Here is a 26,116-nt window from a genome sequence, read left to right on the forward strand (position 1 = left end):
ATGAACCCTCATCAGAAGAACAAGGTCGACGTCAAGGTAAGCTGCCCATGGAGACCAACAAACCTCAGGTGATTGGAGCTCCCCTCTGTGTATGACTCGATGACCATGGTACCCGTCAATATCAATCCCTCCTCACAACATCTATACCGACGCGATCTTCAATCGTACCGAACACTTTGCTGATGCCAACGCCTCGTTGTAGTCACTCACCCCTGAGGAGCAGCGACTTTTCCGCCTTTACGGCAAGCTGCCCTCTCGATCCGACCACTTCGCCAAGCATCTCAAGGACCGCAAATACTTCGATTCGGGCGACTATGCCATGTCCAAGGCCGGCAAGGGCGACGGTGTTGATGCCGGTGCCGTCGGCTCTCAGCACCCTGTCCCCGAAAACATTCCCCACCTCTCTTCTCCGGTGAACGGCTCCGGAGCCAACGTACCCAAGCACGCCCACCACGGCTCCGTACCCGGCATCCAGGCTGGCAGCCCTATCAAGGAGAGCAGCTTCCTCAAGAGCGAGACCAGCGCTGACGAGACCGAGGGTAATGATGCCGACAAGTCCAAAGACGCAGACGCTGCTATACCTGAGCCCGTTGCCGCTGGCGGCGAGGGCATCCCAATCCGACGATAGAGCGTCGAGTGAAAATTACAAAAGAAAAGTGTAACGGAGCAGGAACAGAGAGGGAGTTTTTTTTTTTTCCACTTCTTCACTTTTGCCTCGCAAAACATGGAACGTTTGTTTCTTTGGTACTAAGCCTTGTGCGTGGGCTTGTGGTGGATTGCGAAATCGATTTTGACGACTTACGAGGATCGCACAGTTGGCGTTTGGGAATTGGCAGACAATCTGGCTCGCACACACGGGGGACATATCTCGATCTGGAATCATCGGATAATGTTGTTTGACAGTGGCAGGGTGAGAAACACCACACTCTCCGCAAATGGTTATCATGTTCAGTTGTTCGTTTAGCTACCTGCTTCGTTTCAGAAGCATGCTTTCTATTTCCATTCCTTTGTTTTTCTTCCCTCCCTTTTGTCTTCGCGTGTAATATTACCCGGAATTCTTGCATTTCCCCCATGATATCGTAAAAATGTTCATACAACCTAAATGGTTTCCAGGTGGTGATACTCTCTCTAAACATCCAGAGCCTTGAGCGCCATTTGCTTGGCACCCTCGAAAGTCTTGTTACCACCAATGAAACCAGCTGCATGGACAAAGACGCAGCCAGGAATGCCACTGATGCCATCTAGCTCAGCGTCGCGGAACCCTCTCCATGCCTCGGGCAAGGGCTTTCGACTGACGAAAGAGTCCTTGCTCTCAGGAACGCACTGGATACGCCACTTGGCGCCAGGCTCAGGCTTCTCAGCGTATAGAACGTAGAGCACCGAAGGAGTACCGTCCTCGAGAGTGTAAAGATGGTCCTTCCAGGGCACAGACTGGCCCTCGAGGACAAGCAGACGGCCCTGCTCGTCGTATTGTGTGCGCTTAGTGAAGGCTTCCTGGACAATGGTGCGGGCAGGGAGCCAGGAACCGGCGTAGCCGTCAAGATCTCTGTCGAACTCCTCGCCAATGCGGTTGCTAGCCTCGTTGAATTTGGCATCCTCAGCTGCCTGAGCCTCAGCGGGATCAGATGGCGTAGGGTCATTCCACTTGGGGTTCAGACGTCCGACCATGGCACCAAGGCCAAAGGCGCCCTCGCTAAAGCGTTTCTCGAGACCTGCAGCGGCGATAGCGGCAGGGTCGAAAACAGAGATACCATTGTCGTGGGCGTCGAGGGCTTCAACGAAGTTCTCGTACAGTTTCTTGTAAATCAATTCAACGTCGGCAGAGTCCTCGGGTTGTCCAAGGCGCTCAGCAACGATGGCGCGGCCAAAGTGCAGGAAGACAAGACCGGCGCTCGAGAGCTTTGTAGGGCGGTCGGGAAAGGTGGTTGTGAAGCCGCGCTGATGATGATCGAAACGGCACTTCTCAGCGTCGTACTCACCGCCAACGTCAACAACAGTATGGCAGGTAGCCAGGACGGCAGGGTCGCGGGTACGGACGAGAGAGGCATCACGGTAGGCGGGAAGACGGCGGAGCATGTGGACGGCGAGGGCCTCGTCAGCGTGGAAGTGGCCATTGTGAGTGCCAATGAGAGGACCGTTGCCCGTGGTCTTGACGCGCTTGGATGCTGATTCGGCCATGGTGGTGAAGAGGCGACGGAGCATGTACGTCTTTGGTGGTTTGTCGCTGTGGTTATTATGAGCCTACGAAGTTGAGGAGGATGCAGAAAAAGTTGTTAGAGTTATCAAGGTGCGGGGGACAAAAATAAGTAGCACAAATGATGAAACAAAACCGCAACGATTTGCAGTGGCGTCAACGCTATAATTGGCAGTTTTTTGCCAAAGATCTAGACGGTTTACTAATTAATGGCATGAAGGTACACTACGGATAGTATTATTCAATATCTAGTTCTTAGGTTAGTACTAAACTTGACTGGTACTTCTGCAACGGTACTGTATCATAAGTATTTCATATGTCGTCTGCTTTTTATAACCCCGGGTCAGTAATAAGGTACTAATACATGATCTCTATACTCTGTACCCTCTCACAAACGAACCCAAGTGCATTACTAGTCTGTCTAGATAAGTAGGCATGTTAGGTTTTTTGAATACTAGGCCTCTGGCGTACACGAGACTCTGCCTCAACTTGGTAAATGAACAAAAAATAGTAGGCAATGTACTTACTACTGCTAATTCCATTCTTTCGTTCTGCCTGCAACTTCAAAGTACAGTTTCTTATGGCGAGCCTGAACCAATCACAACTAATGAATTACATAGTTCTGACCCACCGCCCATGGAGCTACTACGAGATCTCGAAATAAAGTATTTCTACGGAGTACTGTAAATGCAATCTAGAAACTAATGTTTCAAGAAATATCATGGCGAGTTACCCGTCCAACTGTCCGGAGTAAAACACCTGGTTCAAATACAAAGCCGACAGCTTCAAAAGTCCGCCATCACTAGCAGTTCCTTATACAGAACGGTCATAGCAATCGTCTTGTCCTCAATGCCAAGCGGCCATGTCCTAGTTGCCCTCATCTTGATATTGGCACCCTGAACCCCGAGAATCTAATATCACAACCCAGTAGCCCAGGTCAGTCTCAATTTATACTTTTACACCCTTGTCACCTATGTATGATCCATACACCAACATCCTCAGGCATTAATCTCAGACATCGGCCTAGATCCGACCTACCAGAGACAAAAGAAAATACAAGGACCTGAAGCGTGGGCGAATTTCCACCTTTGCTAGCGAGCACCTCACAACACATGGTCCGAGCAGCCATGTGGCCGCGGATATACAAACCAACAGCTGTTGTCAAGATTCAGGCCCAGGCCAAAAGTCACAGCGCATGAATGTTCCTTCAGTAGGATCCAGGGCGGTGTGAATGCGCCAAAAACGAGTGACTTGATGCCAATGACCCGAACGTGAGTATCAAGTTACGTTATGCTATGTTATGTCATGTTGCTCTAATCTATACGTACATAAGCAATCAACCGATCAATCCCCTCGTTGTTTATATCATACGCCTCATTAACAGCACTAAAAGAAACAAGGGATGACTAGCCTGCCGTTCTGCTGCTTTCAGAACAATCGATTTTGAAGAAAGAAAAAAAAAAAAGAACAGACAAACCGAAATGAATCCACTGGTACGCCTTAGGTATCATGCAACGCAATGCACAAAAAACACAATTCGGCCAAAACGCTCGTTCCGCTATCGTTCCACTGCTGCCCTGATGCACCTGGTGACTTTGCTTTGGCGAGTCATAACTCATCTCTGACAGCTTTGACTTATGCACTACGGCCCGGACAAGTCTTCAGACCGTATTTCCAGCATTGCCAAGGGTTGCACCCGTGTGAGGGGGGTCCACGCGGCTCCGACAACTGGGTCAATTGGTACAGAGGTCCGGACATATTGAGCGCATGTGAACATGTCGCTGCTTCGACTGGCCCGAGTCGGTAATGAGTTTTTTTTCTTCTTTTTTTCAAAAAAAAAAAAAAAAAAAAAAAAAGGAAGCAATGCAGTCCTGATCGACAGCACTCATACATCTTCACCAGATGATGGCATATGAAGGAGGCATGATGCTGAGGCTGAGTTATCGCCCGGAGAATATCTGAGGCCCATTTTATAGTCTTGTATTTCTTGATAAATGTCGGACGTCTCCGTTTAACAAGTTCCGAGTCGAAATTGTGAGAATTAGAGAATGAGCTGCTTGAGGTTGCGTTGGATGATCATGTCCTGAACTGAGGCCATGGTGATTTTGAGCAGGTTCGTATCAGTAGCATTGGTGAAATGGCCGTAAATCTCCTTCTCGGTGTTTCGGTTCAGCGCCTTGAACTTGTCTAGGAAGTACTTGCTCGCTGCCTTATAGTCGTCCTTAGGTCCGTGGTAATCAGTGAACCCGTGGTTCGTAATAGGGCTCTTGGGCAGCTTCTCCTTGAACAAATCCATCTTATTCAGGAAGAGGATCAACGCTGATCTGGCAAACCAATGGGAATTCGCAATCGACTCCCAAAGCATGAGCGCCTCATTCATTTGGTTCTGCGTCACTGTTAGCAGGGTATTCGTAGCTTCTTGTCTGGCTTCATCTGTTACTGACCCCATCCTTGTCCTCAACCAAGCACTGATCATAACCACTAATTGCGACCAAGAACAACAGGCAGTTGACATTCTCGAAGCAGTGAATCCACTTCTTTCGTTCTGAACGCTGGCCACCAACATCAAACATTCGGTAGGTTAGTTGACCGAGGTCGAAGATGGTCTCTGTGATACCAGTAGTTCGCAGTCGCGATCGAAGAAGATCCTGGTCATCGGGGACATAGTCCTCTCCCCATAGTCTATCGATGTCCTCAATGAAGCTTCGGGTCATGTTAGCGCCAGGAATTTCATGTCATGCCATGATACAACACATACTAGGTCAGGTTGTCGTGTAACGCATATTCGTTGCCCATTCCAATGGCCGCACGAACACCATTGTCTACCCACAGGGCTTTGATGGGCTCAAGATAGTCAGCAGGCATAGGGTCGTGAGGGCTAATTTCGTGGTCGACAAGGATGTGGGCCATATGTTTCTGTAGCATCTGTTAGTAATTGGACATGTCTCACTCTACCGGCTCACTCAAAATTGTCGTCGGAATAGTGGCTTCGGCAGTCATAGTGGGGGAGAAGAGCTTGACTTACCTCGTTGTCGGGGTTGTCGAATTGGAGATCGTGCTCGTTCATTGCCTCGGCAATAACTTTGAAAGACTGAACAATGTTGCTAAAGATGACGGGCTTCCATTCCAGCTTCTCATTTTTGCTGAAGCCTTGAGAGTAAATAAGTTTCATCTGCTTCAGGACAGTTGACTTTCCAGATTCTCCAGCACCTGTTGGACGCGCACGGCGTGTCAGTCTTATTCGTGCGAAAGCGCGGCCAGATCATTCCTACCTAGCAAGAGGAGCTTGACCTCCTTGGATAGCCTCTTCTCATCCTGGCGAAGCTGCTTGTCGATATCACGAGATCGCGCAAGACCGCGATCGCCCTTATCCCGACTTCCAAAGCACATTATGGGGGTTTGAGGTGGAATTGTGGCGTAGGGTGACGTTGATTGGGAGTAGATATGCAAGGCAGTCGAAAATGGATGCTGTCTCTCGATAGAGTCGGAAACTCGGTTCGGTTATCGCAAGCGAGTAGAGTGAGACAGGTCAAACAGAAGCCGAAGTAAGAGATTTGAGGATCGATCAAGGTCAATGCTGTTACGAGAGCATGAGGCGAGCCGGCAGACGAGGTCGCAAAAATGTCCGGAAACTCGGGGTTTGAGCTATGTATTCTGAAGAATAATCGGTCCGGGTGGTACGAGTGAACAAATCTCGACGGAATCAGCGTAAGTGGTAAAACAAGTGTCTCGGTTGCAGAGCAATCCTTTCCCCGTTGCTTCAGGAGAAGTGCCTCGATTTAAGTTGCGTATGTTGGATGAGGAGGAGGGATGAGTCGATTGAGCTGGATAAGCGAAAGGACTGTATTAGTACGGAGTAGATAGAGCGGACCAACCAAGCCAGGCCAGATAGTATTTCTGAGACAGGGAAAAAGAAGTAGAAGAAGAAGAAGTGAAGAGACGGGTCATTTAGTTATTAATTAACAACAGCATCCATGACAGGCGCGACATGGGCGGCGGGCATGGACATGGGCATGGGCATGGGCATGGGCGAAAGAAAAAAAAAAAAGAGGCTAACTTAATGGAACCTGAGGTCACTGTACGATTTATGACGGGATGAGCCTTTGGGGACCAGGCCAAGGGTAGGGCAGTCGCGCACTGAATGGAACGGCACAGCAGGAACAGTCTCCCTGGCGGGGGGGTTCCCGTCTGTTAGTTCCTCGTCGCAAAGTGCAGTGCAGGGTCTCGATACCCAACTTTTTGTTCTGTGCTAGCGAGCTGCTCGTACAGCACTGGAAGTCTGAAATGGGGCGCCTGGCGTGACAGTGGATGCTGGGCGGCGGAGGGAAGCTGCTGCACCAATAAAATGTGTGCTTTTAACTGGTACGAACCTATGCCGCTCCCGGCGATATGTACCAAGGTACGGATAGCTTCTTGGGTTTACTCAAGGTAAGGAAGGTATAGTAATTAATTATTGAATATTCAAGAGAGAATCTGTATACCAAAATGGTACGTCGCAGGTAGCAGGTCCTGCCTGGCCTAGGTACCTAGGTTGTCGTTCCCAGGTTTATCCCCGTTCTCGGCACCCGACTAGGTCGCCCAAAAGCCCCTTGAAACACCACATCCTTTTTGGTGGTTGAGATGTTGAAAAGCTGATTGATTGTGAAATGTTGATGTGATCCTCTTTTCTTTTTCTTCTTCTTCTTCTTCTTTTGCCTCAATCTCCAGCTGCAATACGACCCTGGGAGCCAACCCGCAGGCTAGAAACCTCCGCTTGACCACAGTAGACTACATATAAGTGCTTGCCAAGGTGCTGTAGTCTAGATACCTTGTGTGCCTGTGCACCTCTGTAAACAATCCAATTCGGTTGAACCCCCCGCGAACCAGAAGCAACAGATGATGCGTCGCTTGTCGATTCTCAATAATGAACCCCATCCACCACGAGGTGTGGGTGGGTGCCGTGACATGCAATGCCATGCAGTACCATGCAGTGGCCACATGCCGGTGCTACCGCCGCTTCAAGGTCAAAGCTGAACATGAAGCTCACGATTACCATAAGAAACTGCTTCATGTTCTGTCTGGTCTGCGTCTTACTGTGGATTTATATGCATTAGGTACGGTAGAAGCCCGTGCTTAAACTTGCCATGTGGTTCTTGTTTAAAGCCAGCCTGTTCTAGACACTCTTGATACATAGCTCGGCGACTGATGGCTGTCACTGACACTGACTCAAGCCCTAAAAACGCCCATCAGCCATGATCGACATGACTCTCTCGATGAATCGACCGTTCGACCTGACCTGCCCTGCCCTGCCCTGCCCAGCAACTTGCTTCTAAAGACGATAAAGGACGACCAAGCTACGGAGTAGGCTACCGATGATGAATGATTCAGCCCCTTTCATGGCCCCTGGCGTACCTGACTCTCATCCAAGTCTCTCATGCGAAAGGGAAAAACTTGAGAGCCGTACCAAGAACAAATACCGTCCCTCCCGCCTGAAAATTTCCGGGTTGTTCTTCGAAACATGGGCACTAACTTGTCTTGGATAGTTCTCTGGTGGTTGCGGCAATGGTGGACCCGTGGATGTCTACAGTAGGTGAAGGTATTCAACAAGACCGCCGCCATGGATGTCCACTGCTAGGCTCGATCCGTCTCCAGTGCTGAAGAATTTTGACCCTTATAGGCGCTACTGCATCAGGAAGAAACATCCGGAGACACTAATTATCACCATCTGCCCGTTGTGGTTTGAGCTCGAGCTCGATTATGAGCTTCGATTGAGAAGAGAGACAACTTGGGCTCTGATGGAGCACACTTTCTCAGCTCACCACGATACCCTCTTCTCATTGGCTTCCACCGCAAAGAATAACATACAACCCTGACCCTTGCTCGGCTTGCAGGAGTTCGAGTTCCTGTTGCGAAAAGCCAGGTTCAGTTCCTTTCGCTAACTGCGCCTCCACTCATCTCCGTCGACGGTTGCAGGGACTATTCGCTTTTCCCGTTCCCCATCAAATAATAGGGGAATTATGTATTCTTCTATGTACTGCCCATGCGACACCAAAACATATGATATGATGCACATATCACTTTACTAGTAGGTAGCGGTTCGTCTTGGTAGGGCTAATACAACCGATATGTACGGAGTAGCTGGTTGATCTATCTCCGCCTCCGTATTGTTCTCGCAAGCCTCAACGTAAAGAGCAAAACTACTGTAAACTCTGGGCACATAGAATAAGCAATATGTCTGCATACTGTGCTGTAGCTTGTGACCAGTCAACACTCTCGAGAACCTGCGTCCTCAATATTGAGCCCGACCAATGAGGCCATAACGACAGATCACCTCAGCCAAATCCAACCGTCAGAGGATATATGTAGGTTAATAGACCGTCAGGTGCAACCAACAGCATCAAATATCAGCACTAAAACAAGAATTCGGAAACGGCATCTAAAGAGGAATAGATGCTCTCATGCTGAATCCACTGCCGTGTGCTTGAGTGAAACTCCTTGACCTCGGGCAACCTAAAAGGACGACTCTTGGCCTTGCAAAAGCTCTGGCCACGTTACATAGGAGCATCCCATTCCCGACGAAGATCAGCGTCGTCTGATTGCGTTTCATTGATCGATACAGTACTGAAGGATGGCAGCAAAACAGGGGCAATGCAGCCGCTCTCGTCTGGATCTGGCTCTGGCTCTTTTGACATGTCCCGTTTAAGCAATCAGTCAGGAGAAGGGATAACAAGGATCATTCTCGGATACGGGGCTTCCGAGAGGTAGACATAACAGCGGTATTGGCCTCATTCTTTCAACGCAATACAATACCAGACACCAAATAGATACTGGTACGTAGTTCATTATTCATTGCTTCTCAAGAAACCTTCAACGCTGTGCCAGTGGCCTGTCTTTGATCTTCATAACTCTACGGTTGATATACTCAAACGAGATCTCATACGAATAAGGGAAAGCTTAATACTCTAGCCATCTCGATTATCTATCTATATGTACCGTTAAATAGAAGCACGACCGAGCTAGTTAGATCGTATCCAATCACCCTGCATAACCTTATTTGTACTCCGTACCATGGGTAATATCATCACATTTATTAAAGTTTGTATATCACTAGAGTGGCATCTTCTCCCGCTACCCTCAGCACAACGTTGGCGCTCTGTGATGACACAGAGAAGACTGCAGGCTCCCTTAACAACTGTAGATGGTTACAAATACCACGGTATCGCAAAACTAGTGTCCTTATCGGTCAGTCCACACCGGGAACCGCTCTGTAGCTTTTGCTATCTGTCCTACGAGTATTGGTCATTAGGCTGGTACAGTTCCTATAGTGGGTTTCAAAAAAAATATTTCAAGCTCATCGGGTTCATGACAGTCTCACGATCTTGTCGAGTCTGTAGCCACAACCAGTCGAGACCTTTCCGTAGACATGATCAGACTTTCCTGGATACAAGTCATTGCCAACTCATACAGCTTATATCCACCTATCGCAGTTACGAAGTCACAAAATCGTGTTGGATTCCCGCCATCGGCCGTCTCAGAGACCGCTTGAAACCAGGTCGAAGCTGTATTTGTGTTACCAAATTAGGACACATGCTCCATGCAGTAGATGACTATGATCAAGGTATATGAGCACTCTATCCGGATCGTTTGGTAGTTGTGGTCCTCAAAGTCACAACGAGGCATCACACAATGATATTGCTGTCGTACTCAGCATCGATTACCCAAGTCGAATGCCACACCATGACCGATACAATACTCTACTGCGCTGACAGTGATCTCCAAGGTGCTGTGTGTTCTTGGCCACCCACGAGAGACGATCGCTGAACACCAACAGAAGCTTTGTGGAGGGAACATCCAGGAAACTCCTGTGCTGGCCATCACCTTGACCACTCTGGCATGTGCATCAAACTCATCTCCACCTAAGAGTGGACGACTATTATGTATAGCCAGGACGTTTGACTCATTCTTCATCTTTAAAGGGAAGTAGAACCGAGTGAAATCCTAGGGGGCCAGGAGAAGGACAGCTCCATCTAATCACTGAGCTCAAAGACCACTGCGCAAATACATACCTTTCTGGGATTATTCTGCAGCTATCACAGTTGCAACGTAGATGAAAGTGAAACAAAAATTGTGTTATTAACATCATGGCTTGCAGTTGAGAGGCCAGCAGCCGAAACGTCTCATCATAGTTAATGCGTTAAAATGGCTGACACAGCTTGAGTATGCCTACAGCAGCAAATCAAACATTCTGAAGTTTACACAAGTATCAAATACATTCAGCATCATCCGTGCACTGACGCTCAATGAAGCTACTATACTAGCTTTTGTCGGACTCTGTCTGTACTATGGCATTTATCCGTCATCGAGGAATGCAACATATTACATCCTCAATGAATGTGTCACTCTTCGCTCACTGCCATCAACCGTTCTTGGTACCATGCAGACGCTGATTTAATACCTCAGATCATATACTTCATAACCATAAAAGGAGCATTTTGGCATATCTAAGCTGGGGCATCTAACAGAAGCCATATCTAGGTATCACATCCCATAATCATCCCTTCCAACATAACAGTGGTCTACGTTCTAGGCCGCAAGTTCGGTTCTTACAAACCAGGTACGAAGAAGAAAAGAATCTATCCCAAGAGTAACTAACCCCCCAATCTAACGCCGTATCCCATCTAACAAATGCCGAACAATCCGGTCCTCCCAGCTAAGGCCCTTGGGCACTTACTACCGGGTAAGCATGCACCCATGTATGTACTGATGCTCTTGGACCCACCACATAGGTTTGCTACGTCAAATTCCGGTTAAACTTGCAGAAATCAGGGAAACAACATAGGTGCGGCATCTGCACCAGTTGCCCGTAGTGTAAAACACAACCGATTGACGAACATCTCCATCAGTACCATGTGTTCTTCGGATCTAGGTTGTAGAGAATTCTACAACTCTGAGTTTGACACATTTTTGTACGATTGAGAGTTTTGAACCTAGGTCCATCTGGGCCAGTGACGTAGTGATACTGTCCGAAGAAACGCCACTGACGGGGGTCAGCGAGAGAGTAGACTTCGTCACCCCAATGCCCTTGGTAATGGAACCAAGATGTCGGTGCGTGAGGATTCGATGCCGCGGGAACAAGACTCAGAGGTTCGTGTTGGTCGTCCAGGTCGTGATTGTCCTCTTTCGTATCGTCGTAATGATATGCGTAATTGTTAAGAGAGGGGTCCCAGAGAGGTCCCTTATCCGTGACGTCCTTGAGAAGCTTGAAGGGCAGGATGTAAGCATGGTTTCCTGGTAGCGCGTACATTGCGTGGGAGCCCACAGCTGAATAGATGACGGGTCTGCCACCGCGCTTTTCGACAGCTTCGAATGCGTACGCCTGCCCACCCTCATGCTCTGAGAAAAAGACACCACGGGGAATGCCGTGCTCGAAGCGCATCATGCAGTGCTCCCAGTCACCCACATGGTTACCGAACCGAATGTTCAGGACAGTTTGACCGAGGTTGTAGGAGTAGAAGAAGAACCAGAAGGCGTCAACAATGCCTGACCCCTTATCAACCACAACAAGCACTGCAGGAGCTGCTGAGTAGCCATTGGCATCCGGTTTGTGACTATTGGACTCCGAACGACGACGATTGTGTAATTTACGATTTCGAGGGTCAGAAATCTTATGGACAGGCCGTGTTTTGTCGACATCATACCAGGTGCTGGGCTCCCGGGCTTCGGGTTCTCCTCCGGGGTTTCCTACCGGTATATCGCCGTTGTGGCCATCATCTTTACCATCTTTGTCGTCAGGAAACGGTTTGGGAACATTGTAATGGCTGTGCAGCCAATTGGGACGAGACTCGACATCGTCATCACTTCGGAGAGTGATCTTGCCAGAATACTTATTCAGCTCGTGCAAGTTATGAAGAGTCCACTTCTCAGTCGAGTTAATAGGCTCGTCATCGGCGTAGGCAGTCATATGTTCTACGTGCTGACGAATATCCGAAGGCCAAAACTCTTCCCCAGAGTAGAGGTGAACCAACGGCGCATGCTTTTTAACATAGTCGGGGATATCGCGGAGGACCCTGCGTCGTTGACTGATATCTCTCTTGCGATTCTGACGGGGAATCTCATCAGGCTCCCAAGCAAGAGAGCGACGCTTGAGCTCTCCCCATTCTGGCTCTTCATCCTCATTATTCCCACGAGAGGCAGGATCACTGCGCAAGTGATGTAGTCCGCATAGACTAATCCAGCGACAGGCCTGACGATCCAGAAAGTACGGGCTGCTGTTTACCCATCGTCGATCTCTGGCGCGCCTCTCAGGGCCTTTTGCTGTTGGGTCTAGTATACGGGGTAGCAGCCATGCGCCAAAGGAGATAAGCAGCATGAAAGAGAGTAATATGGTGAAGCGGCGTAACCAAATCATGGCTGTAGCAATAATGGACTGTAAGAGCCCATGGACATGGACGTAGCTTGCGCAGCGATTGAAGCTGAAGAGACTCGAATTCGTAGACCAACGACAAGCCGGGGGAGTATCGAAGTAAGGCCAGGAAGACGAATGGGACTGGATAGGCCGGCTATATGAGCACCACGAACGAACAAGAGAAGTGCGACACCGCTCGCGGCATGTCGTTGGGAAGAGGAGTAAGGCCAGGCTAGGGTAGAAAAGAATGAAGGAATACAAAGCCTCTCCCGCTAAGTCGACAGAAGAAAAGAAGCGCGCGCCATAGATAGTCTAGGACGGGATACTTTTTGGCCGCTGCGTAGTTGACGACAGGGCAAGGGTATCGATTGGTGGCGGAGTGTTGGTGAGACGTAACCGGTGGAGGGTGGTGGGGATGCAGGTACAGATACTTTACACTCAAGGAAGTGGAACTGCAGGAGGCATAGTTACAGTTTGCATTCACAGACTTGTATGAGTGTAGGTACTAAGGTACTTGATAGCGTTCTATTTCTGGCGTACCTTATCTGGGCTTTGGTGATGAGTACGAATACGTCAAGTCCCGTCTGTCTGGGGTAGACGGGATGGAAAGCGGATATGTCCATTTATGGATATTCCGTGCCGAGACTTCTTGATCAGCCTCGAGTGGAAGTGTCTGTCTACTACTACAGAACTGCCGGCGGATAATTCCTATAGTGAGAAGCATAGCATAAATTTAGATTTTGTTTTCAAACTCTCTTCACCAATGTTTCGCGCCTATGTTACATTCTTTACATATGTCTTAGTAGTTCAAGACTCAGGTACCCTATTAGGTACTGACCTGATCCCCTGACGCCAATAAGAAACGACATCACAGCCTTCCTTGCCCGGACTGTTCCTTGATCGTGTTTTAGCGCCAGGACCCCTCTTTTTGCGCAACATGAACAGGAATCCCCTCTTGCTACCTTATTATTAGCCTCCAAGATCCATTTGCAGCCCCGGCTTGCAGTTCTGGAATGGGCCGGTTGGCTCAAAGACCGTGTAACGGATACGTTCAAACCCGCCCTATTACCCATTCAACATAAAGTATCTACCACTTGCTGACCGCCGAAAGACTGGGAATTCAGCCAGAGTGACCAGGGTACTATATGCTCGGTATAGGTACTTACAGTACTTACCTACAGTCCCGAGTACGACACCTTCAGCAATCGTTCCCATGATCCATACCTACTTAAGAAAGACAACTGACTCTTGTTCACCGTCAGAATAAACATTCCCCAACAGATGTGCATCTGCGGTAAAGAACATATAACGTGCGAGAGATGTGGGGAACTGGTGCTGGGCGACACGATCAATCTTGTGTCTACGAGTCACAGTACCCTCCAGCTGCATGGGAATGACTTGGGTATCGATTTTGGCGAAGTAGATGCGAAAATCAACGACACTAGAGGTGAACTCATGATCACCCACCGATCCACGAGGTCGCACGCAGTACGAGTGTTGTGTTATCGACCGTGGCAGTTTCATATGCACTCATAGGTAGCCTTGATTTCACAAAGGAGAGACTCTGAATCTTCAAATGCTTTCTTGCATAACGTAGCTAGCGGTAATTATCATATACGCGGACTTTCCTATGTTTAAGTTCTTACCCTGGATGGATCGCAGAATCGTTGAATGGCTTGATCGAAAAGCCCCGTTCAACGAAACATCTTTAGTTACCCAACAATCACCGAATCTATCACTGCCACATAATAAGAGGAATTTTGTATGATGGAGTATGTTTTCGCAGTGTTCACCATACGCATAATGCTGACTCCAAGACTCATTAACCAATGGCAGCTTGATCGCAGCCCTCGTGCAGTCTTCAAGTGTATTACACGTTCGCCTTGTAGCTTCGCCATGAACATGCTTGCAACCTGCTTAATACATAAAATAGAAGTGTAGGGCATATTGAGCCTTATTATTATTTGTTGGCGACAGTTCACCACGGGTATCATAATCTCATGCGCTAGATGTCAACTAGATGCTTCTGGGGCTCAACTATTGCCGTTATTCAATCTGCCATTGTCACATCCTCGTCGTCATCATCATCATCATCTTCTTCTTCTTCTTCTTCTTCTTCATCCGTGTCATCCTCATCGTCAGAATGATCCATGTATTCATCAGCTCTTCCGTGCAGTTCATCCCATCTGCTTGGAGTAGGAGTTGACATATTCCCTTCATGCACGGTACTTTCCAGATCTCTAGTTGCCGATGGAGTTGGGGCCGTTGACCCTCGTCCACGAACAACCCCGGGTCGAAGTCTGGGACGACCGCCCCTACGCCCACTTGCACGTCGTCTCTCGCGTTTTGGAATGACTTCCTCTCCATCTTCATTGAGCAACCTCCTTCTTCGCCTAGGTTTGTAGTCAGGGTCTCGGTTGTCTTTGAAGTCCTGACCCTCGCCGTCTTTAGCCCATACGGTGACCTGATCCTTCTCCTTGTTCCTCTTCTTGATCGCCATCAAGTTTTCTAGGAACCGTGTCTGTTCAGCTCTTTCTCCCGACCTGTCTTTTCCAACAGGAATTCGAATGTTCCATTCCTCCCTGATAGCGGCCAATGGATCCTCTCTGATAACTTTTGGCTTCACAACAGTCTCTTTGGTGGCGATTCTCGACGCACATGCACCGAGAAAATCAATATTTCCATCTAGATGGCGCAGAGCGGGGAGGGGGCGGCCGCTGTCGCGTGTCGCAAAGATAGCTTCGGTGCCAATGACTTCCGCCCACGACCCCTCGAATGTGCGTCCTTTGTATGAGATGACCGGCTTTTCTGAATGTAGCTCAAGAATCTGGATATTTTCACTCTCACCACGTGTCTTGTCCACATCGTCTCTTGTGTCGTCCTCTGGCTCGCCTCTGTCGACTGCTTTGCCTTTATCTTTGTCATTTCTTAGTGCCGGGTCGATTTCAGGTTCGTCGTCATCAGCCTCTCGTTCTGGGAGTGGCTCATTGTCATTATCATCTTCGTTATCATCCCCAGCATGAACGCCTCTCAAACTAGGATTGTGATCGAGCCAGGTTTTGTAATACCCGCCGCGGCTGTGGTGAGGCGCTCTTGGTTGTCGATCCTTAAATTCTGGAAATGAAAGATCGACAGTCAAATAGTATGTCTGTGGTAAAATGTTAGCTGGTTGCGCATGATAGGTATCTTGAGACCGAGGTGTAGCAGTACCTCTGTTTCAGTGGTTGAGTATTCGTACTCCCACTCTTCTTGTTCGTCCCTTTCAAGCTGTTCCTCAATGTTGACAATGGCTGCCTTATCTGCCAACCGCGCCTCATCCAACGAAGCCATAGTGTGCTCAGGGAATTTGGCAGGGAAAGCCACTGAATAGATGCTTAAGAAAGAGAAACTGAACAAATAGAATTGCAATGCTGTACTGGTGCCTTGGTCGTGTCAATAGAGGAAGAAAAATATAAGGTAACATAGGCCTGAGGAGATAGGTAAGTTCAAAAAGCCAAATACCTATAGTAGCTACCTACCTACCTTACCTAGGTATGTTGACAAACTGCAAACATGCAGTCGCGAACTTTAGCTTCCATGGTAAAGGTACTTACTTGCCAATTGGGGGATGTACAGGGTCTGGAAGTCGGTCAAAGGCGGCACTTTCTGAAAAGTCCAGAATTACAGGGATCGGGCGGGGCAGTTTCTGTGGCTCGCGATTGCCCCGCTGCCGCTGTTACAACATTTCAATGAGTCCCATGGGATTTGAACAGTCACACTTATCTTGACGACTTCAAACACCTCTGTCTGGACTTGATATAGAGATAGCTATCGCTACAATTATCCGGTCTTACATAGTGTTGTATCAGTCACAATTCACCTCTTCCAACCAACATATCTGGTCTTTATACCTTCTATCTTCTTTATATATACCATCACATCTAGGGCACAATGCCTACTGTTCACCTGTTGGACTATGTCGCCGGCAACATCAGGAGCCTGGTAAATGCCATTGAGAAGTCTGGCTACGAAGTAGAATGGGTCAGATCACCGGAAGACGTCCCAAAGGCAGAGGTTTGTCAATACATCCTTTTTTTTGTCCACCATGACTGATGCGCTTTTAGAAACTCATCCTCCCCGGTGTCGGCCATTTTGGTCATTGTCTATCACAACTGTCCCAAGCTGGCTATCTTGAGCCAGTTCGAAAGCACATTTCTGATGGAAAGCCATTCTTCGCTGTATGTGTCGGCTTACAAGCCCTATTTGAGGGTTCTGTAGAGGACCCCAACATCCCCGGCCTCGGAGTCGTTCCTGCTTCCTTGGATCGTTTCGAAGACTCCAGTAAATCCGTCCCCCACATCGGGTGGAACAATGCTTTTACAGCTGGACGAGCCATGTACGATCTTCAACCAGACTCAAAGTACTACTATGTTCACTCTTACAAGTGCCCCTACAAGCCGGGCGAGCTCGAGTCCCAGGGGTGGACTGTCGCTACTGGAACCTATGGTACTGAGACTTTCGTAGGCGCCATTGCGAAGGGTAACATTTTTGCAACCCAGTTTCACCCCGAAAAGTCTGGCACTGCAGGTTTGAAAACTATCCGGGCTTTCCTCACAGGTGAAGGCGCAAAGAATCTTGGTACCGTGGTTGACGAGGCTGTCGCCAATGCCCCCATCAGGTTCGAGGACAGCTTAACACGGCGAGTCATTGCCTGCCTAGATGTGAGGACAAATGACCAGGGTGACTTGGTCGTTACAAAGGGTGATCAGTACGATGTTCGCGAGAAGGGTGATGACCGCAACGTGCGAAACCTCGGCAAGCCTGTCGAGATGGCTAAGAAATACTACGAATCCGGTGCTGACGAGGTGACTTTCCTTAACATCACTTCTTTCCGAGACTGCCCCGTTGCCGATCTCCCTATGCTCGAGATTCTTCGTCAAACGTCTCGAAGCGTCTTTGTGCCCTTGACTATCGGTGGTGGTATTCGTGACACCATGGATACTGACGGCACAAAGGTGTCAGCCCTTGAGATCGCGAGCATGTATTTCAAGTCTGGCGCTGACAAGGTCTCAATCGGTTCCGACGCTGTTCTTGCTGCTGAAGAGTACTACTCTATAGGCCGCAAGCTCTTCGGCAATACTGCCATTGAACAGATCTCACGCGCCTATGGCAACCAAGCCGTCGTTGTGAGCGTTGATCCCAAGCGTGTCTATGTTCCCAAGCCTGATGCAACCCGTCACAACATCATAAAGACACAGTTCCCTGGTCCTAAGGGCGAGGAATACTGTTGGTACGCTTGCACAATCAAGGGTGGTCGTGAGACTCGTGACATAGATGTTGTCGAGCTTGCCCAAGCCGTTGAAGCAATGGGAGCCGGAGAGATCCTTCTCAACTGCATTGACAAGGACGGTACCAATAGTGGGTTTGACCACGAGCTCATCAACCAGGTAAAGGGAGCTATCAAGATCCCCGTCATTGCCTCAAGCGGTGCTGGCAACCCGGCTCATTTCGAGGAAGTCTTTGAGAAGACTACTACGGATGCTGCTTTGGGGGCCGGTATGTTCCACCGTGGCGAGTACACCGTTAAACAGGTAAAGGACTATTTGAAGGAAAGGGGTCTCAAAGTTAGACAATTTGAGGAATGATCTTAGAGCCGTCAATGATAGAACAAAACAACAGATAATAGACACTATTTGACTCGCACACAATTGCTTCGGTATTATCTCAACTACCTAGCAGGTTTGTATGACATTGAAAGTCATCGCCGTGAAAGATGAAGAATGATACAAACACCTTTGAGCTCCTACACCCTTAAAGTCCAAAGAAAATGAGAGATGCGCCAAAAAGCCTTGGAGCCGTCGAACATTTTCTGCCACTCAATGCCCATTGTCACCAGATCTCTCCAAGAATAGCAGAGCAAATCGCCGAGCAAGCATCCAGACGAAAATTTGGAAAACACCAACGAACGAAACATAACACAGCGGAAACTAAGGAAATATGTCCGCTCCCTAACTCCACAAAGGACAGGAAAGCGCTGATACCTATAGCTCCATACCCATCAACATCCACTTCTTGCTCGTGACATCAAGACCATGAGCCCAGTGGTCTAGAGTAACCATGTCGAAGCCAACCCACTGTAGACTCTTTGTTAAATAGTGGACGTCGTCAGCAGGGATGCGTCTATCTATGCAAGTGATGACGTGGGCACAGTCCAGAGGACCGTCGGCAAGTTCGATAAGTGCCATCAGACTACAAAATATTTAGAAGTTGGACAGAAGAATTGGAAGCAGTTTTACTTACGCCTTTTTCAGGTCTCGGCCAAGTACGCCTTCGATATCGAAGAAGACAAAGAGAGATTTCTCCTCTCCGTCGTCAGCAACAAAGGCACGGAAGCTCGCTCCGCCGGCATAGTCCCACATCTCCAGCCAAGCGGTAACATTATAGGCGGGTAACTTGTCATCAGAAACAGCCTTGAAGTGTTCGGGGAGCCGGTCATCGGACGGCGGCGTTGGTAAAAAAGCACCAGACAGGCCGGAGCCATTCATGGACGAATTCCTCTCACCGTGGAAAATCATCTTCATGGACTCGCAAAAGAATCTCTCACATTCTTCCCTGATCGAAAGTGCTGCCCCCCCTCGTCGACCCAGGCGCCGGCCTGGGATCTCGCGCTTCTTGCTCTTGGGCAGAAGGGCGAGCTCGTTAGACGAGGTTAGTGCGGCGAGGGGGGGGCTTGTTGGAGGGGAGGGTAGTCCTGAGGAAGGGACCTCAGGAATACCACTCGGCCCCTGTAGTAGAGTTAGTGCCATGATAAGGATTTGGGCCTGAAAGGAGAGAACATACCTGCAACCCCGGTAGTGCAGTAGTGGAGGCCCTTGAGGTTGGCGGCAGAGTCGACGAGGTAGCAAGAGGCAAGGACGTCGACCTTCTGGGCAGCGGCCTCGCCGTAATTACTACTGTAATTCAAATTCTGATTATTCATTGGCGCCATTTCTGATGATGATGACCTCGGGTTATTGACTAGAGTTGATATAGGTCGGTAAGAGTCGAGGATGCTGATCGGCAGAAGTTGATTGATAGCGTGTCGTGAGATGACTCTTCAGACCAGCGGGTTGGAAATGCTTTTAAAGAAATCTGTTGTGGGTTGTTTGCTTCGAGACGAATGTGGAGGAACAAGTTGTGGAGACGTGCGAAGAAGTTTGCGACGGTGTTTTGAGTGAGTCGTGGAGAATGTCTTGGATTCGTTGTATGTATGAGTGTAGATGTAAGCCTAGGTAGGTAAGATCTCTGGTGTTTGGGCAGCGGTGAGGTTAAGTAAGAACGAGGAAGGAGAGAAACCCAGGAATTTGGTGACTTCGGGGCGCTCGGGGTGGAAGGGACAGTGCATTTTGGGTGGACCCCTCACCTGAGGCTCTGGAATTTTGTGCACACCTCAGGCAGTCCACGGTCCACAGTCCACACCCTCAGTGGAGGGACCTAAGGATTGCCACAATTGCAGCCGGGGTAGTAACTCATGGCCAAGTACAGTGCGACTATCTTATCTTGGCAACGACTGATGTGAGGTAAGCCCAGGCCAACCAAACTCAAGAAATGGGTGGAAATAACATGCAATGCCCGTTGCTATCGTCATTTTGTATCACATGATTAGACTCTATAGATTCGCTGCCAAAGGGATCGACGCAATGGGGCAGCAAGTTCATGATAGTGGTCATTATGATTATTCTCAACTCGTTCATTACAAATATCTCAGCAACCTAAGCACTGTCTCGACTTGGCGCACTGTCTCGCACTAAGGCGAACGCCTCCGTAGCACATGGCCTAGTTTACTGGTTGATAAACACCAACCAGCTGGCAACAGAGTAATGGTCAGAGGCCGAACTGTAAATTGTAACTGAGATCATGCAAAGCTATCTATATACTTACTTACTTAGCAGGGAGAATATTCCGTGTTAGTCATCCATGGCCACGAGTTTGACCCAGACAATAGAATAGGTAAGTAGGGTAGGTACCTAGTCACGGAACTGAGTTGTCAGTGCGTCAAAATGTTCGAGTTCAGTGTGTTGATTGTCACAGGAAGGAATTGACTTTGTTGCTCGTCCCAAATTAGGTACCTTAGTCCAATGGGCACCTATGGTGAGGTGAGTTCCATTTCTATGCCTAGGTACTATGACAAACCTAGTACTGTATGTAGGGTATAGCAGAAACGCTACCTGGAACAGAATCCATTTATGATGATGATTATACGTACGTAGACAGTGCTGAGATAATTTAGGACCAACATAGCACTTCTTTGATCGGTTTGTTGAAGCAAGGGTCTCAAGGCTTCTGACACCTGAGAGGCACCATACATATTCTTTCGGTTACACAGCACCGTTACACACAACGTTTCCAAGACTGTCCCACACAGATCGTCGAATGTGCCAGCCCCTCATGCATGTCTGAAGAGTCGAGAATCTTCTACAATCATCTTACAATAGTCAGAGTTTCTTGAAGCGCTTACACAACAACAACCTACTCGCCGCTATTTCGCATTCTACCGTACAGCAATCGCTGTATCCGTGCAGTGCCACAACTGTCAATAACAACAGACACATTGCGTGCTGGCTTCCTCCAGATTTGCATGACACTGGCTCCGTTATAGCTTTTTGTTACCCACAAACCCATTTTATTCTACTTTAAACATCCACATCGCATCACCTAATTCGATCATGGTTCTGTGGCCCAGCACGATTTGTCTCTAAATTCATGATTACTTTCACGCCTAGGGATAATCAAGGGACTGGTTTCAAGAGACATACATTAGTACTTTCCCGGCCAACCCTACCTTGCGCATGTACATCTCCGAGCAGCCTAATTAACCCCCTTCTGTCGTGTAAGTTGATTGGTGGATGTGCTAGATCCCCAAGTGGTGGTGCCACTACTAGGTACCTCACCAAACCCCGCGTTTTGCTTCTATCGGCTACATATCCGGACCGAGACCATCACCAAAAGGATCCATGTTCGGCTGTATTTCTGCTGCAGCCAGAGACATGATCAACAATTGAGATACTCAATTCGATCCCTTGCGTTGTCCGGGCGCATCATGTTACTCACGAGACCAACGGTATGTGGAGACAGTCTAACAGAGTTTGACACTCGCAAACAGTATCACCAAGGGACAGCATCTAGTTAGAGCATCTTCGACAGAGCCATTTTAGTCGCAAAAATGCCAAGGCTCAAATTAGTCGACTCAGCAACAGCCAATGCCATAGGAGGGGGAATATCGCTCCCGTACTCCCTCAACGCTTGAGTCACCGTTGACTACCTCAGCAAGTCTATCATCGTCTGTCCCTCCGTCTATACACACCATTATGCCATGTTATCCTCAATGCCGTCTTCCAATCTCCAATTGCTCAGTCAAGGCCGGTTTGCCATACCCCAGCAATCCTGACCAGTCCCTATCAATCACCCTGCCCTGGAGTACATAAAGAAAGACCACAGCCAAATGGCAATAACATAGTCTCAACAAGAAACCAGAACCAACGTTAATACTATCATACAGTGTACTTCACATCTCCCATGTCACATTTGTACTATCCTGAACACATCGTATTCCAATACTGCTTCAGTCTCGTACCATCATCCATGTCGTGCACTAAGGCTTGCGAATGCATCTGGGCTGTGTCGCCCATTTGTCCACGCAAGGTCAAGGCCAAGGTTCATGCTCTCTCTGCTCCTTGCAGCAAATGGGTCTGAAGTGGTCGCAGCATTTGGGTTACCAGCCACGCCGGAAGAAGGCGCACCACTCATGAAAGGGTTCGTGCTAGCTGATAGATGCTGCGGCACACTGGGTTGCTGCTGCACGGGTGCCATTGGAGCTTGCAGGGGCTGGTTTTCTGGGATGGTTGGCTGCTGGGTGTACTGTACGGCCTGCTGAATTTGATATGAAGGCTGAGCCGCGGCCGTACCTGGCTGGTGTTGTATCGTTTGAGGGTAGTTATTAAAAAGAGCCATGATCGAGGCCTTATCTGGTCTTTGAGGTTGGTAAAACTCCTGGTGCTGGTACATTTGAGGCTGCTGTCCAGGAAATTGCTGTCCAGGCTGCTGCTGGACAAAGGGGTTGTGGCTTGCTTGAGGTTGGCTCTGCATCTGTTGCACGACAGGTTGTTGCGCAAAGACCTGTTGACTTGTTTGCGCCACAGGCTGACCAGCATTTGCAAAAAACGGGTTCGTGCTTGTTTCTGGGGGGCTCAGAGGAGCCGGGCTCTGATACACGGCAGATCCCTGATAAACAGTTGCGTTTTGAAATGAGCTCTGCGTTTGCTCCGGTATCTGGCCAAGACTTGGTGATGCGATTCGAGTTGGGGATCGAGCGAACGGATTGTATCCAGCAGGTGCTTGGTTGGTGTTGACTTGAGGGAAGGGATTAGACCCTTGTTGCGGCTGTTGCTGGATTGCACCTGTGGTGTTCGCTAGAAAGGGGTTATATCCAGTCACCTGCGCTTGGACTGGCTGTGGGTATGTCATGTTGTTACTGAAGCCCAGAGTTGAAAAGCCACTTGGGGTCGTTGGCGCTGAAGGTGCCACTTGTTGGTATCCTGTCGCCTGTGGTGCTTGCTGTGGTGCTGGTCCTCCAGTATGGTGAGGGAACAGAGGCTGCTGGGGAGAGAGAGACATGTTTTGGAATGCCTGGCTGAATGCATCTGTCGGCTGTTGTTGAACGACTGGCACGCCGAATGGATTTGTCTGGCCGTACGGGTTCCGGTTATGAAGGCTTCCCGTCGACTGGGCCGTCTGGGGCTGAGCCGTTCCTAAGTTATCAAATGGGTTTGTCGAAGCACTTGATGGAGTAGTAGGACGGTCCGTAGCTGAACGGGCGGGAACACTAAGACCTGCACCGAGTCCCAATCCGCCAGAACTCGGTGTCAAAGGCGTCAAAGACCTTGATGTTCGCAGAGTCTGTTCCCGAGGTGAAGGGGTGGGAAGAGGTGAGGGTCGGCCGCTACCCTCACCCAATCGCACAAGAGTCTCAATCGCTCGCTCGAGGTTGCCATTAACACCTTTTAATACCAGAGCATTGCGTTTGGGGTCCTGAAATCCCATGTCTTGTAGCCTAGCCAGCTTTTGCTCCATGTCATCCGGTTGATCAAGATCCAAGGTGGCGCCGAACACTTTTGATGGTTTATTAGGAGGTCTTGGAGACTCGCTACGTCCACCTTGCGCAGCTGTCATGGTTCTGGCATCCTTCTTCGACCTGGACGACAGAGGGAAAATAGATGAAGCTGAACGGAATCCGAATTTCGAGTTCTTAGGCGGCAGTGGCGGAGGAGTTCCTTCGCCTATGTGAGGAGATCTAGGCTTTCCCGTTCCACTAACAGTATTATTCATATATTTCTGTCTGATGAATCGCTCCATAGCAGAATCCGCTTCGTCAGCGTCGACCGGAACGGGAGGTTTGCGATGCTCGGGGTTATAAATGTTGTTGGATGTGATATTTCCGACCTTTCGCATGTTCTATAGACCGTGTAAGCTATTTGTTATCTTTGGGCATGATCGCCAGGTTGTTGTTGTTGCTCACGTCGACTTGCTCGTTGGTCCAACTATCCATGCTCAAGGACTTGACTTTCGAGATGTGAGTACCCAGCTTTCGATGAATTGCAGCACATCTCATGCATAGGAAAACGCCCAACTAACAAACATATTAGTATTGGATCAGTTCCCGTATGTATTGGGGGGGCCGTACACTCCATGATGCCCAAGCTGATATTGACAATCGATGTTAGCAAATCCCGTTCATCTCGTATACCCGGCGCAGGATGAGCTTGGTTGTACATCTGGAGCATACCTGGATTACGCGCGTGGCAGTCAGCGCACATATTATTGCCCGGGGTGTTCTGCACAAGATCCTGCAGGGCCTTTTCGTTCCGCGCCTGCTGGCGCTTGCTCATGATACTCGACATGGTGGCGGTCCTTGACAGATCAAGTTTTTGGTGATCTCTAGAAGATTTGCAGTACCAAAGGAACCTGTCTCGCAGTGTAACCGTCTCGAATCGTTCGTAGGGCTCGTGCAGGACAAGTGCAGTGATCGGGGTCTGGAGTACGGAGGCCGGAGACCGGGACGGGGGTTGTCGACGGGCAGCAGAAAGAAGCAAACAGTTATGTAAAGCAGATGCCGCGGATGGAGAAAAGCACTTATTACCAATAATGCAGGTGAAAGGAGGGACAAAGAAGAAGCGATGCAATGCGACACGAGGCGGTTCAAGTCGTTGATGAGATTGGAAAGAAGGAGATGAAAAGATGAAAGTTGACCAAGAAAGGGTACTTCCTTTCTGTTGCGCCGTGCGATTCAGGTCACAGCGGTAGGTACCTTTAAGACGGACGGGATGCAGGTGCGGGAAGAAGCACTTGCCACACTCTGGCTCGGCGTTTCAGTGATTTACTGTGAGATTGAACATGAATTCAGAGCTCGGGAATTAAAAGGGGAAGATGAAAACCAGGACAACATAACTAAAAGCAGATGGAAATTTCGTTCTCAAGTTCTTCAACTAACTAAGGGTCAGCCAAATACCAACTCAAAAAAGAGCCCCTGGCTTGGCCTGGACCTTGGGCTTAGCTTGACGAGATTCCTCCTCGTAGGCTCGTCCCCTAAACCATAGTGGAGTTACATCTCGCTGCCCGCTTAGATCCACAGGTCACTTATGGTAAGGTCTGGCTGCTTAAGGGCCCGTCTGTCTATCCCAACTAGGATTAGGCATGGGCTCACTTCGTCCATCCACCAGTAGAAATGTCTTGATGAACTTTGGTGCTTGGCTCGACGACGGGCGTCAGGGGCAGGTCGCGTGGGTGAGACAGGGTTTGGGTTAAGAACCGATATCGATTCCTATACTCCGTAGGTAGTGTTGAACCTCGAGGGTGATTGGGGCTGAGAAGATGTGATTTGTAATTATTTCTTGGTGAGGGTGGTTGTCCGTTGACGAAATGACACGAACTGTATTGCAATGTTCATCGCTAAATGCCAGCAGTTGTTATATTGTAGGTAATGCCTAGGTATATTGCAGTTCTGAACCAGTGTCATGATTGCTGTAGTCCCACGAATTGAGCTGATAGGGTGAAAATGCCGATGCCTGCATACCTATACATACCTCGTAGACAGTGCTTGCACTATTTCCTTGTCTTACACTGACTGTCATTGGGAGGCGGTTGTTTATACAACCAAACCTCATTATGAAGCCCCGATTGGAAGGGAGACACCACTAATACGTGCCACGTCTAGTCTGTGACTCTATGTGAACCTGTGGTTAGTTGCCAAACATCGTTGATCATGTGTTTTTAGACCCTCGTATGTAGCTCGCGGAGCATTGAAGAATCAATACTGAAATGTTCCTGTGACAGAAGCCTTTGACAGAAACAAGGTCTGCCGACAGGTCTCACGTCAAGGTCCACAAGATGCCTTACGGACTCACCAAAACTACGAATTAGCACAAGGTCACCAACCGTTAGGTATTTTAGTTTATTTGCGATAAAAAAAATGTCGAATACAGTTTCGTCCGTTAGGTGTCCCGAAGGTTGAGGTGTGCTTGATT

The 26,116-nt window shown here is 48.9% G+C and overlaps 8 protein-coding genes across 8 annotated transcripts; 2 read left to right on the forward strand and 6 right to left on the reverse strand.

Annotated features, from left to right (window-relative positions):
- Nucleotides 1-628, forward strand: FSUBG_12248 (uncharacterized protein; the record flags this gene model as incomplete). Its single annotated transcript, XM_036677017.1, has 2 exons — nucleotides 1-36; nucleotides 203-628. 2 exons carry the CDS (start codon nucleotides 1-3, stop codon nucleotides 626-628), a joined length of 462 nt encoding a protein of 153 aa, XP_036532264.1.
- A 500-nt stretch (nucleotides 629-1,128) lies between these two features.
- Nucleotides 1,129-2,178, reverse strand: FSUBG_12249 (MYG1; the record flags this gene model as incomplete). Its single annotated transcript, XM_036677018.1, has 1 exon — nucleotides 1,129-2,178. The coding sequence occupies one exon, from the start codon at nucleotides 2,176-2,178 to the stop codon at nucleotides 1,129-1,131; it is 1,050 nt and encodes a 349-aa protein (XP_036532265.1).
- A 2,057-nt stretch (nucleotides 2,179-4,235) lies between these two features.
- Nucleotides 4,236-5,584, reverse strand: FSUBG_12250 (guanine nucleotide-binding alpha-2 subunit; the record flags this gene model as incomplete). Its single annotated transcript, XM_036677020.1, has 5 exons — nucleotides 4,236-4,580; nucleotides 4,639-4,897; nucleotides 4,953-5,110; nucleotides 5,220-5,404; nucleotides 5,467-5,584. The coding sequence occupies 5 exons, from the start codon at nucleotides 5,582-5,584 to the stop codon at nucleotides 4,236-4,238; spliced, it is 1,065 nt and encodes a 354-aa protein (XP_036532266.1).
- Nucleotides 5,585-11,072: 5,488 nt separating this feature from the next.
- Nucleotides 11,073-12,581, reverse strand: FSUBG_12251 (VPS62-vacuolar sorting; the record flags this gene model as incomplete). Its single annotated transcript, XM_036677021.1, has 1 exon — nucleotides 11,073-12,581. The coding sequence occupies one exon, from the start codon at nucleotides 12,579-12,581 to the stop codon at nucleotides 11,073-11,075; it is 1,509 nt and encodes a 502-aa protein (XP_036532267.1).
- Nucleotides 12,582-14,628: 2,047 nt separating this feature from the next.
- FSUBG_12252 (transcription factor TFIIIC tau55-related) lies at nucleotides 14,629-15,908 on the reverse strand (the record flags this gene model as incomplete). Its single annotated transcript, XM_036677022.1, has 2 exons — nucleotides 14,629-15,726; nucleotides 15,789-15,908. 2 exons carry the CDS (start codon nucleotides 15,906-15,908, stop codon nucleotides 14,629-14,631), a joined length of 1,218 nt encoding a protein of 405 aa, XP_036532268.1.
- A 600-nt stretch (nucleotides 15,909-16,508) lies between these two features.
- Nucleotides 16,509-18,202, forward strand: FSUBG_12253 (imidazole glycerol phosphate synthase hisHF; the record flags this gene model as incomplete). The annotated part of the gene is made up of 2 exons (XM_036677023.1): nucleotides 16,509-16,631; nucleotides 16,682-18,202. The coding sequence occupies 2 exons, from the start codon at nucleotides 16,509-16,511 to the stop codon at nucleotides 18,200-18,202; spliced, it is 1,644 nt and encodes a 547-aa protein (XP_036532269.1).
- A 396-nt stretch (nucleotides 18,203-18,598) lies between these two features.
- FSUBG_12254 (ornithine decarboxylase antizyme) lies at nucleotides 18,599-19,545 on the reverse strand (the record flags this gene model as incomplete). Its single annotated transcript, XM_036677024.1, has 4 exons — nucleotides 18,599-18,806; nucleotides 18,858-19,286; nucleotides 19,333-19,342; nucleotides 19,398-19,545. The coding sequence occupies 4 exons, from the start codon at nucleotides 19,543-19,545 to the stop codon at nucleotides 18,599-18,601; spliced, it is 795 nt and encodes a 264-aa protein (XP_036532270.1).
- Nucleotides 19,546-22,172: 2,627 nt separating this feature from the next.
- FSUBG_12255 (GTS1-transcription factor of the Gcs1p Glo3p Sps18p family) lies at nucleotides 22,173-24,493 on the reverse strand (the record flags this gene model as incomplete). The annotated part of the gene is made up of 4 exons (XM_036677025.1): nucleotides 22,173-24,047; nucleotides 24,112-24,222; nucleotides 24,277-24,293; nucleotides 24,379-24,493. 4 exons carry the CDS (start codon nucleotides 24,491-24,493, stop codon nucleotides 22,173-22,175), a joined length of 2,118 nt encoding a protein of 705 aa, XP_036532271.1.
- Nucleotides 24,494-26,116: the final 1,623 nt, after the last annotated feature.

The sequence above is a fragment of the Fusarium subglutinans genome, assembly GCF_013396075.1.
Source record: "Fusarium subglutinans strain NRRL 66333 chromosome Unknown NRRL66333_c0000258, whole genome shotgun sequence".
NCBI lineage: Eukaryota > Fungi > Ascomycota > Sordariomycetes > Hypocreales > Nectriaceae > Fusarium > Fusarium subglutinans.